This window comes from Zalophus californianus, chromosome 4 (genome assembly GCF_009762305.2).
Source record: "Zalophus californianus isolate mZalCal1 chromosome 4, mZalCal1.pri.v2, whole genome shotgun sequence".
In the NCBI taxonomy this organism is placed as follows: Eukaryota; Metazoa; Chordata; class Mammalia; order Carnivora; family Otariidae; genus Zalophus; species Zalophus californianus.
Genome location: NC_045598.1, coordinates 157896784 through 157909205, shown reverse-complemented (window position 1 = coordinate 157909205; position 12422 = coordinate 157896784). Strand labels below are relative to the sequence as shown.

Below are 12422 nucleotides of genomic sequence, written 5' to 3'. Positions count from 1 at the left end.
AACAGCACTAAAAGTAAATTAATAAAACAATTCTATTTATAATAGCACACAAAAATGCTTAGAATAAATTTAACAAAAGAAGTGTAAGATGTGTACACTGAAAACTATAAAACATCATTGTAAGAAAGTTAAGAAAATAAATGGAACATCTCATGCTCACAGATTGGAAGGTAATATTTTTAAGATGGTAACAGTCCCTAAACTGATCTAATTAAACAAATCCCCATCAAAATCCCAGCTGCTTTTTTCCCCCCCAAAACTGACAAGCTGATCATAAAATTCATTAGGAAATATAAGCAACCGCAAAGAAAGAATAGATAGCATCCATAACCACTTGGGGTATTTGTTTTAAAAATGCAAATTCCTGGGCTCCACCCCAAACTTACAGAATCAAAATTCTAAAAGTGATATTTACGTATTTTTTTTTAAATTCCCTTTTCATGCAAATCATAAAATAGAGGAGAACTTACACAAGCTTGTAAGATTTCAGTAGTATTAACTAGAAGATAGCCTTAATGAGAAAGAAAAAAGCAAAAGAAAACACAGACCACCAGTAATACAACAGAACAGCATAGTCATTCAGTATGCCCGATGGGATGAGTTCGCACTGAAACATATTTCCAGAAAACTGAAAGACTCAGCTTGATCTATGGAGTATTAAATACTGGTCACCTAAATTTTGGAAACATCTGCCAAATGCTGGAAACTTAGGTTGAGCTGTTTGTTCTACTAGTGGTTAGCTGCAGAACCAATGATCTCTTGAGCTCATGATAATAATGACAAATCTCAGTGTAACAGAAGATGTTTCCTTTCCTGTTGGCTGTGTACTATGGGAAGGAGTAGGAATCATCCATTCCTCTAACTGGCAAGCAAAAAAGCCCAGACAAAGTGAGCGGGTAAATGTAACAGAGTCAGGATGAGAATCCAGGTATCTTCGATGCCTCAACCACAATTACTTTTATGAGACATACTGTTTCTCCTTTAAAAGTCTCTAATATGGGCATAAATATGCTGTATGTACCAACTTATATTACATGGTCATGAAAATGTTCAACTCCAATCTATAACTCTGATCTACATGTTAGTAGCAATAAATATTTCATTACAATTACTCTGCTTGCTATTCTAAATATTTTAAGAATTTTTATCTACACAATTTAGATGGCTTAAGTTTCTTAAAAACAGTTTTTCATGAATATTTGAACAGATGCCAACCTTTTTCATTTAAAAAATGTCCCTATCTCAAGAACATTCTCTTTAAAAAGAAATTATAACTCTCTAGCATTTACCGACATATCTGAGAACTAAAAGTTTATAGAGAACTAATTTCTTCAATTTTTCCTTTTGTTTTATAGCCCTAGAACAAAACCTGGAAGAATAGATGAGTCTAGTTTGATCATAAAGCCACCAATATTGTTGGCTTTGACAATACTGTATTTTTCAGTATTTGTTTTTTCTATCTTCCATTGCAGATTTACTTAAGATCCCCTCCTTTCTGTGCCAAATTCCTTCCTCAAATATGCTTGTGAATTTGTTTAGGTATATTAATAACATTTTTTGGATATGAAGCTATCCTTAAATGTCCACTCACACAAGGCTAAGAAACTTCTTCACTCCCAGGCTTAGATATTTAGAAATGCTTAATTTCATTTCTATCCCCAGTTTTTAGTACAGTGCTTGAGAAAGTATTGGTTGAATAAATGATTTCTCCTTACCTCTGAACTCTGAACATTGTTTTCTTCTGAGCCAGCTTACCATTTTATATATATATAATACATATACATATATATAGGCAAATGTATAATGGATATATATATATATATAATTGGCAAGTGCAAATGGATATAAAATTTAGAACATGCACACATGTACACAGACTGAGAAAAAATATTTTAAATGGTTAAAATAATTTTGGATTTTCTAGAGCTTACAAATAATCATTAATGATATAGGGGCATTCACCTGACTTATATACATGTATGTAAATGTAAATATATAAATATGAATATATTATTTCTCAACTTTGAAAAGTATATTCAAAAATTTAATGAACCATTTTTGAATTTACTTTTTCCTATTCATTTTCTACTTATATATTCAGAAGACATACTCTAATGTGACTACTAGACCACAAAAAACATAATTCTGTATTATGCAATGAGATTCAATTACTGTAAGGAAAAAAGCAACTATAATGGATTTGGTACATTGTAGTCACTGTGTTAATTTTAAGTTCTAGCATTGCTATAAATTCTTAAATTCTGAAGTCAAAACCTTTTTTCCTTTATAAAACTTGGATTACTAGTAAAAGGCATAAAGCACATAAGCTGTTTTTAGTGTTTAAACAATCTATGATTGTGTTCATCAACAACCAAAACAAAATATTACTGGGAGCACTCAGACATATATCCTCTAATAAAGATTGTTCATTTTATTGTAAGAAATGAAAGCAATTTCAAGATCTTATGTTGTAATAATTAGTGACACCAAAAGTTTCCTACAAATAATTGCAGTTGATACTTCTTGTCATCTTATAGAATCTATGTTCCCTAGAGACATTTGCCTGGCCCCCTTTAGAATTTCAGAAGGATTATATAGTTACTTAAGCTGAGTACAGTGCCTTGATGTCTCAGATTGCTAGGAATATACCATCTTTCCCTTTCCCCCGCAAAATAATGTACTCTTTCCCTAAAGGAAATGATAAAGAAAGTAATAAATTAAAAACTGAAAACTTAAAAGTTAAAATCTTTGTCCACCAAGCCCGGTACGTCAGACTTTTGGCTCCAGGCAAACACCAATGGGCTCAGGTATTCTCTACACAGTATACACAAAGAAAAACAGTAGAGACCTGGATTTTGCTCTGCTTTTGAAAGAAAGGAAACTCTTCCAAGGAAACCTTGAAAGCTTTTCTCTGTGAACCAATGATGAAATTATTCTATGCCCAACAAATCAGAAAAAATGGTCTTTATTGCTAAACTGCTGTAATTATTGAAAGTTAGAGAAGTAATGAAGGTAGATTCGCAATTACTAGTTTAGATTCAAATCACATAACATACCAAACTTAGGATTCCTTTTAGGTTTAATGTCTGTTACACAGAAACTTTCACAGATCACAGATATAGTAATATACCAATCTGAGACAAAAAGTGAAATGTCATAGACTAAACCACTGAATTGTATATTGAAAGGATAAACATCTGCCCCAGTTATCTTTCTCATTAATTATGAGTAAGTACAAACTGCGATTGGGGCTAGATATAATAATGCAAAGTTTGGCTTATAATAGGGTATGCTTATCAAGCCAACTATGTACTAACATAAAATCAAATTCTGGATTGACAACTAGAAATCCAAATTTCTCCAAAATGGACATGATGTACAATTCTCAGTCTCTGAGAAGTATAATTAGAGAAACCTCATCTCCTCAGGCAGGAAGATGAAGTCTACTGCATACTTGTGCTGATGTGCTTTTCAGTACAGTACTGTAAAGAAAGATAGCTTCCTACTTACTTGGTGCCTGTGTTATGAAAATGAAAACATAGTTATTTTTATATCTTGCTGCTTATATTTTTTCCCCTTTCTTTCCCATTCAAAGTTCCTTCTCTGGCAGTTTCTCTAGCTGCCTAAATTTTTCGAGGGAGCTAACCCCACGTGCTTGCCTTCTAACAAACCCTGGGGCATCTACCCTTTTCCTAGTAACAGAGTACTGCCCCTGATTCGCAATCTTCCTCAGTACTCAAAACTGGGCTAGAACCCACCAGAAAACTAAGAGGCAAGGGAGCTGGGGAATGAATAAAGCTTACTTTTTGCTAGCTATTTTGCCACTCATTTTTAGAGTTAATCTCCAGTGTGTCATACTTTTTATGGAGTAGGCCAAATTTTTTCAGGCTCTTCAGAAGCTCATTCTAAAAATTTTGACTCTACAAATGGAGAAGTTATACAGCAATTAACATGAAAGGAACTAAGGGAAATTCACATTGGATTCAGCAAGTCATAAAGAAAATCGAACAAAGCAGACCCTCAGAGCTAGTGGATACAAATTAAAGACTGTTTCGTAAGTCAATCTGTTTGATAATAATTTGCCAATATATGAATTAGTTGCATTAGAAGCTAAATAGATAAAACACAAGAAAATAAACCAAATGAAAATGGCAAAATAGTTTTTAGGATTAGGAAAAAGGACTACGTTACTAATGGGAAATGTCTACACAAATAAGCAAATTTTACCTGTCATCATCTTGTGAAAATCGTCTTGGCAAATCCTCTTTATTCCACTGTTGGTTTTCTTTCCCTTGCTCAGGTACATCTTGTGCTTTTTCCTCGTCTCCTGATTGTCTGTTTTTCTCCTTATCACATGTGTTTGTGATCTCTGTCCCTTTCTCATTCTCACTAAGTTTCTCTTCCTTTACCTCTTCCTTCTCATGAACTATCTCTTCACGCTCATCCCCTTCTTGCCCTCCCTCTGCTATTCCCTTTGGCCTTTTGAAAGCAACACACATCGAAGGCATGCAAATAAACACAAACAAGAAAGAAAAAGTCAAGGAAAAAAATGCACATGAAATTAAACAGAAATGTAATGAAAACTACTAAAGCAAACAAAAATTCTATCTTTTAAATGGTGAATACTTTTTTCTCCAGTGTCTACCAGAAGAAGCACTGTGCATGTAAGCAACACTCAGTCATCATTGTTTTTAGATCATATTTTCCTGTCACAAAGTTGCATGGAAAAAAGTTGTAGTCTCCATTACAGATATTTTCTGATGTAATGGGAATAAAAAAAAAATAGCTTAGGTGCCTATAAAATCTATAGGTCAGGTGATAAGTAAAAATTATACTAACATATATTACATTTATACATTTTCTTGAGAAGCTGAGGACTTTTTCCATGCATTTCTAAAAGTTTCAGGAGAATGGGAGAGCATCCTACTAAAAGAGTAATATTCTTATGTATTCTGAATCACCGAAGTGTATTAGGCTAGGGAAAAAAAAAAAATCCCTTCAAAATATTATTTTTCCTATTCCTTGGAACCTTAACAAATTCAAGTCTTAACTTAGCCATCACTTTAATTTCAGGAAAGATATAATAATAACAGAATTACTTTTTAAAACAGCAAGCATGAAAAAAATAACTCATGATAGGATTTCAAGTAGTCTAGTAGGAAAATTATGTTCTATAAAACTTTTCTGTGCAAGTAGTTTGAATAGAGACCAAAATATAATAAAGAGTGATATGTTCAGAACTTCTTACTGCCTTAACAACACGTATTAACCATTTTGAAATCCAGGATTTTATGTTTATCTAAAGAAAAATCAAAGACCTCCTAAAACATGTTTAGAAGAATTTCCTGCTCAAGTCCCCTTACTCACCTGATTTTCTTGTTTCCTCTTGGCCGTTCTGATTGGACAGACATGTAGCTCGTGCTGCTGAAACGAGAAGCACTACTAGTCCTTGAAACCGCAGATATATCACTTACATCACTGTCCGAAGATTTAGTGGAAATATTATCTGCCCCTCTATGAGGATCCCATCCTGATCGATACTGTTAACACAGATTGACAAACACGCAGAGGTTGTCAGTATTACCACACAAAGCAATCAGTAGCTTCTCCTATTTCAGCACTTTAATTGTCCACAGAGGATACTGCAAAACCCCACTCAGTGGCATATAAAACAAAAGTGAATGGCAATTATCCTAAAAGAAAAATTAAATTTATATGAAACCCTCGTTTTTAGCAAAGGCAATTAGAGCATTTTCACCACACCCCAATGAAGGCCATTAAAACGGTTTCACAATAGCAATGGCCCCAGGGAAGAACATTTAGGTAAAATCTGGGAAATAAACATAATATAAGGAAGTAGAATTGTTTGATTTCTGTATAGAATTTGAAAAAAAAAGTATAAGGTTGCCATTGTACTTATAAAGACCAATTTTAGTAGCCACCAATGTTCTCTTGTAATCCATTATGCTTCACTGAAAACCTAGAGATAATATAAAATCTAATTATTAAAACACTAATTTTTTTAAAGAAAAGCCAAGAAAAAAGAAAGTTTAATTTTTGCATGGTTGCTGGAATTTTGATGAATCCTAGAAATGCTAGAAAAAGTCATTATTATTTACAATAGTTCAAATTTCCTGGAATTGAAATAATCAAATAGTTATCTGGCACAACCAGCCTGCAGGGTGTTCTGGGTGGTCAAATATTCTGGTAGGTTGCAAGCCATCATGAATGCTTTATGTTCATGACACTTGGGATGTAAAAAAGTATTAATACTTTGGAGTCTGGAAAACCTGGAGCAAGAAAAACTCTTACTAGCTGGGTAAACTTGAGCAAGTTATTTGACCTTTATAAGCCTGTTTATAAAATAACAGGGATAATAGTATCTTGCTTGCAGGACTGTTTTGAAAATTAGAAATAATACATGTCTGCTATCTAATAATATAAATAAATAATTATGATTGTATCATTACTACCTGGTGGCTACTAGTGGGTTAAGAGAATATCTACTAATAGGTATTTCTTTATTTACATGCACTTCAAACATAATGTTGAAACATCCTTATTTGGTCGATTTTGCAATGGAGGTTTTTCTAATCACAGATACTAGCAAATTTCACAAAGCCCTAAAAGATGATTACCTTATATAAACAATTTACTGTGACTTGAAGAATCTTTACCTAATAAACCATCTGGTAAGAATAACAATTCACTGCAAATATTAGATAGATATAAACATTATGGCTAAAATAAATTGAATGGTGATAGGGTATAGTATAAACATTAAATCAGATTAAAATGATCTGTTTTTCCCCCCCCCAGGATCTCTCAGTGTCTAGTTATATATTTTTGAGTTAATGACTGATTCTTTTCTTCAAATATAAAATGAAGGGATTAATTTTAAGGCTCCTTAAAATTTGATATTCAAATCCTTAATCTAGAAATACACATTCAAATTAGGTGAGGTATTGGCCTTTCTTAGTACATTTTAACTTTCAACTTTGTTGGGTAAATCCAAGTATCAAAAAGAATACACTTAAGTTCTGCAAAACTCGCTGCCTTTTTTTCAGGGAATACCTATGTAAATAGAACCTTCACGTTGATTTTAAAGGTAGATTAGTTATTTACAGTGAATTTATTGGAGAACACTTAGTCCATGATATTCTTTTTCAAACTGAAGTCACTTTAAAATATTAAAAACAATTTTTTGTGACATTGTGACATTTTGTGACATTTTTAAGTGACAATGTCTTCAGCCATTGTATAGAATAGCATTTCAATGGTTGGATCCAACATTATCTAAGTTAGCCAGGATATAAAAAATGTACTAAAAGCAAATGAAAAACCCTGAGTTTTAACTGTAAGAGGTAGTAAGAAATAATAATGTAACCAGAGCACATGCCCTGGAGTGAGAATGAATTATTGGTCTGAATCCTAGCTACGTAAAATTCTTAGGTTTGTAATCTCAGGCCAATTGCTTCTATAAGTCCCAGTTTTTTATCTGTTAAAACATGGACAACAACTGTACCCATCTCCTACGTTTGCTGCAAGGATTAAATAAGATAATGTATGTAACAAAGCACTTAGCACAATATCGACATATAACAAGTGTTTAATAAATGACAAATGACGATGATGATGATGATGATGATGATTCGACAGTAGTTGAATACTGGTTTAGTATCAATTCCATGTATATCTTTACTGAAAAAAATACTAGGTAGAAATACCCCAAAATAAATACATTATTTTAAGACTGCTCTAAGCTACAATAAAAATATAACCATTTTTACATATCTCCAAGAGATTCATTTCAGAAAATATGTTTATAAAGCAAAATTAAAATATGAAACCAAACTTTTCCACTGACCCCTACTCTGTCCTCAGGTCTCACCTTCCCCATTTGACCAGGTTCATCCATATCCCATTATTTTATGGAGAACTACTGATTCCCAGACACAGGATAAGAAGTAGCTTTATCTCAGCAGGAAATCCATGACACTTCTTGGCTGACAGAGAACATGCCTCATTTTTAGTATCTGTCTCTGGTACGTTATCTCAATACACAAAGCCAACTGGTATCTGTCTATTCTGTGTTTCCCTGATTGGTTCTTGTCTGATTGCTGTGCCTTCATTTCTGAATCCTAACTCTTACTTGATTTTTATATTTCACTAGTTAGGATTCTGACTTTGCATGCTCTAGTCTTTGTCTTTTTGAGTTGTCATGACTTTTAATCCTGTTACTATGATTCATAGGTACATACAGGCTAGCCTAAGGCTTAAGAATTTGGTTTTTTTTAAAAAAAAACACACATAGTGCACATTGCACATATCTTTGGCTAAGACCTCTTAGATAATTGTGTTTGCTGAGCTAAAATTTTGGATATGCAAAACTTAGGGAAAGATAAGATTACACATATACAGTTTTATAGAATTCAACACACACTAACTCTTGTTAAAGATGTGTGTTTGTGTGTGTGTGTGTGCGTGTGTTTAAGTGTGTTCATTTTTAATTTTCAAACCCTCTACTAGAATATAAGCTCCTAAAGGCCAGGACAATATCTTCCTTATTTTAGTAACTCTCTTAGCACCTAAGAGTCAAAGATTTAATTTGATTTAACTTAAACTCTGAAGCTTAGTTTTTGTACCAGTAAGATAAAGATAAATCTCATTTTAAGGATTCTTGCGAGGAGTAAGAGACATGATATATTTAAAATACCCAGTAGTGTGCTTAGTAGCACACAGCAACTGCTCATTTCCAATGCATAAAGCAGAAAGTCATTAAATAAAAAGACACTGAGTGGAAAAGTTTATATAAAGAAAGAATACAAATTAGCTAACAGCTCTAGTTTGATGATGATTCTACTGCCTTCTCAAGGCTTGTTTTAAGTGCATTTCTCTGTCTACTTCTAGTCAACTAAGTAGGTTTACCTTTAGGGTATAGATCAGGTTTCCATTGCAAATTTACACATGATACACAGGATGAGAAATATAGAAAGTGAGAAATAATAGAAAAAAATCTTTTTATAAATAGAACTTCGGAAGAACATATTTTAAATATACTTAGAATATAAATATCTTCACATACACAGCTGCAAAAAACCCAAAATTCAAAGTCATAAATGACCTAATATTAGAGTTTACTTTTAAAGCAATTCATTATTTAAAAATTTCTTAAATGTATTTTTTTTTCTTTTCCTAAATTATGGTAAACAAAAGTTTCTAGTTTAACAGTGAGATAGCAGCAGCTAAATTATTATTGTACCAAGGTAGTTATGAATGCAAATCATCTCATTTATCTAGAAAATGGCCGGTGTTGTCTTGGCACCATACAATAAAAAATGTTTTCAACAATTAGCATGTATTAATTTACAGCTGACAGATCAACAATGGATGATATCCTCACCATTCTCTTTAATGGAACAAAAACAAAGAAGATTTATTACATAGGATTATATGATCTCAGCTGAAAATTGTGCCCTGAATGGAGATCATTAAAATCTTGGAAGACAGTAAGGAAGCCTTTCCCGACAGCATTTTGATGTTTTGTACGTTACTATTAAGTAGATCATGAACTAGAAAAATTTACAGGAAATTATTATTCTTCAGGATGTTCCAGACTCTAAAGAGTTCTTAAGTGGCCTAGAAAAGTTAATGTTCTCTCTATTCATCTGACAATAGTGGAAAGTAAGAGCATATCATCAAAGCTCTATTAAAAGGAAAGTTATTATTAAAATTTTAGAATAATATTCCTGAGAAAAAAGTAAATTCAAATTTCTAAAATAAGATTTCCATTTCTCCAGTATACTCATATGAAGCTTTCAGATTAGGCAATTTCCCAGCTTGATTTCTCTACCAGCATTTCATCAACTCAGGTTTGAGTTTTGTACATGAACTTCTCAGACAAGACACGGGAGTGGGACTATGAGTTGCCTTGAGCATTGCTTATCTTTGATTTATTAAATTTCACCAGAAAACTGCAATTTGTTGTCTGGGAATCTAGTCCAAGACTTGGTTATTGCAAAATACCAGGCATGAAAAAAGTCTAAGTTTGAAGAAAAATAAGTTTTATGTCATGAAGAAATACTTGGAGGAATATTCATATCATATTCAGAGAGAAAACACAACGAATAGATCATAAGATTGGAAAAAAATAGGGCAAACATAATCTTTGGAAGGTAAAGGAGAAGCTGAAGTTCTGGACAGGGCTCTCAACACCAGTGTGGGGGTCTGCAGGAGACAAGAACAGAGCAGGGGGCGTCTTGGCACTGTGGACAATGAAATAATCATGTGAGCAAGAAGATGCTCTCATTTTTGCTAACCTATTTTACAGTATTTCAGATCATAATTCAAAGAGTCCTATTGCCTTTTGATAGTACCAAAATTGCAGAAACTCCCTCTTTGAGGAGCTACTTCCAGATGATTTCCCCTCTGTCCTAGCCAAGGCTCTTAACAGTGCTTGATAGGAATGTTGCACTATGCGAAAATCTGTTAAGAGATCATTTTGTTTAGATACGACTCCTAAAAAGGGTATTGTGTAATAAGGTCTCTCCCCGAGAGGGAGAAGAGAGGAAAAGCTACAGAAAACTGAGGGCTAATTTAAGATTTAGCCCTAAAAACAATATTCTGCAAATGAAATCCCTGCCAGGAAACTCTTCCTTAATTCCTTCAAGACAGTCACTGCCCAGAGTTTTCCTATACTACTTTATTCGTGAATTTCTTACAATTTTATCACGTATCTCTTTCTCACACATTAGCTATCTATCTATCATCTATCTATCTATCCTGCCTAGATTATAAACTCCCTGAGAACAATGACTGTCTTACTTATTTTAGTATGTATAGATAATGGGAATTACCTAGATCTTTGCCTGGCAGGCAGTAGGAACTTAATAAATGTTTAATGAATTGAAATGAAGGGAATGGTGGTTTTATCTGGACTATATACTGGAGTATAATCTCCAGGATGAAGCATCAAGTCAGAGTATAAAATACTGTGAAGATAGATGAATAGAGTTTAGTCATGTAATCCTCTTATTCCCCATGATAGGTATGGGCAGTGGTGTGCTGATACGTTTAACAACCAGTATCCAAGGGGAAAAAGTTCTGATTTACAGCGTTTGCTAATTTCTGAGGAATAAATATTCCCACCATGGCTGATTTCAAGTTACCAAGTGGTCACCAAATGCAGACTTGGTGTATCCCACCAAGCATGGGGTTTAGAAATACGTGCACTGTTTGTAGGATTCACTGAGATTCATCAGGAGACAATGAGTAAGGGACAATAAGGTGCATTATCTGTAAGTTATTCATCCAGGGAAATCTTGTGAAAGATGGAATAGCAAGAACAGCTTAAGGGAAAAAACTACAAGAGTAGAAAGGGTAGCCATTAGTCTATTGGCCAAGACTTACTAAAAAGCCTACTGTCTTTTGGTTTGAGGGAAACTTATAAGATTAATAATTTTTCCTGGAGAATTTGTAGAGGAGGAATTATTGCTAGTAGTCAATTATGACTCTCACAAAGGCTTGGCTCTGTGGGAACTACATGTCTATCAGCAATCAGCTGCTCTCATCATCTATTATTTAGTTCCATCAATGTCTCACAATTTTAGAAATGGAAATGCCAGTTGTGTGATAAAATTCCAGATTTGCAGATCTCAGGTAGCTATAGAACTCATGCTTTTGCTCTTAGCAAATGCACTTACCACTTTTCCCCTCAGAATCCATAACTCTTCACCCATTCTAGGCTACCGTTTACTGAAACTGTTCTCAAAAACAAACAGAAAACACCAAAAATATCCTAATTTACCAGCCAGTAGTGTCTTCAGTTCTTTCTTGATGTTGCTGCTACATCTAATATTGACGTCCTCTCTCCTTCTGAAATGTTTCCATGAACGGTTTCTCAGATAATGTCACTCATGGTTTCTCCCCTGGCTCTCTCACTGTTCCTTCTTAATCTCCTTTGCCAGTTTCACTTTCTCTGACCTGATTTTAAATGATATTTTCCCCAAATTTTGATCAATAGTCCACTTTTCTTTTCACTATGCATATCCCCCCAGGATGACCTGATCGATTATCTGTGCATTTTTACTGCCATGTAATGACGAATAAATTCTGACCGTCTGCTCTCACTATCCTCCAAACTTTAGACTTGTAATTCCAGGTGCTAGCAGGGCATTTACCACATGCTGTTTTTCAGGTATAACACATTCAATTGTGGCCAAAACCAAATTTATTCTCTTTCACCCCAAACCAGCTATTCTTGTAATCTCCTATATTCCCTGCATTACTTAACAGGCTCAATATTGAACTAAAACAGAGAAATTTGTGTTACCTTTGACTTCTCCTTCTTCAATATTCTCCACTCTGATTAGTCAAGAAATATCAGTTACTCATTTTATTGTAACAGATATCTGGATATTTAG

General features: G+C 33.6%; 1 protein-coding gene across 33 annotated transcripts in view; it reads right to left on the bottom strand.

Moving 5' to 3' along the window:
* Positions 1-12422, bottom strand: part of RIMS2 (regulating synaptic membrane exocytosis 2) — a 583419-nt gene that overhangs the window by 123223 nt on the left and 447774 nt on the right. For 10 of the 33 annotated variants that reach the window (XM_027597538.2, XM_027597533.2, XM_027597340.2 and 7 more), the window contains one exon: positions 5368-5540. The exons of 18 other annotated variants lie outside the window; for them this stretch is intronic. In XM_027597538.2, coding sequence (XP_027453339.1) covers positions 5368-5540 — 173 coding nt within the window. Of the gene's footprint in view, positions 1-4227; positions 4480-5367; positions 5541-12422 lie in introns of all 33 variants that reach the window. 5 more of the 33 variants (XM_027597289.2, XM_027597299.2, XM_027597310.2 and 2 more) reach the window with 1 other exon arrangement.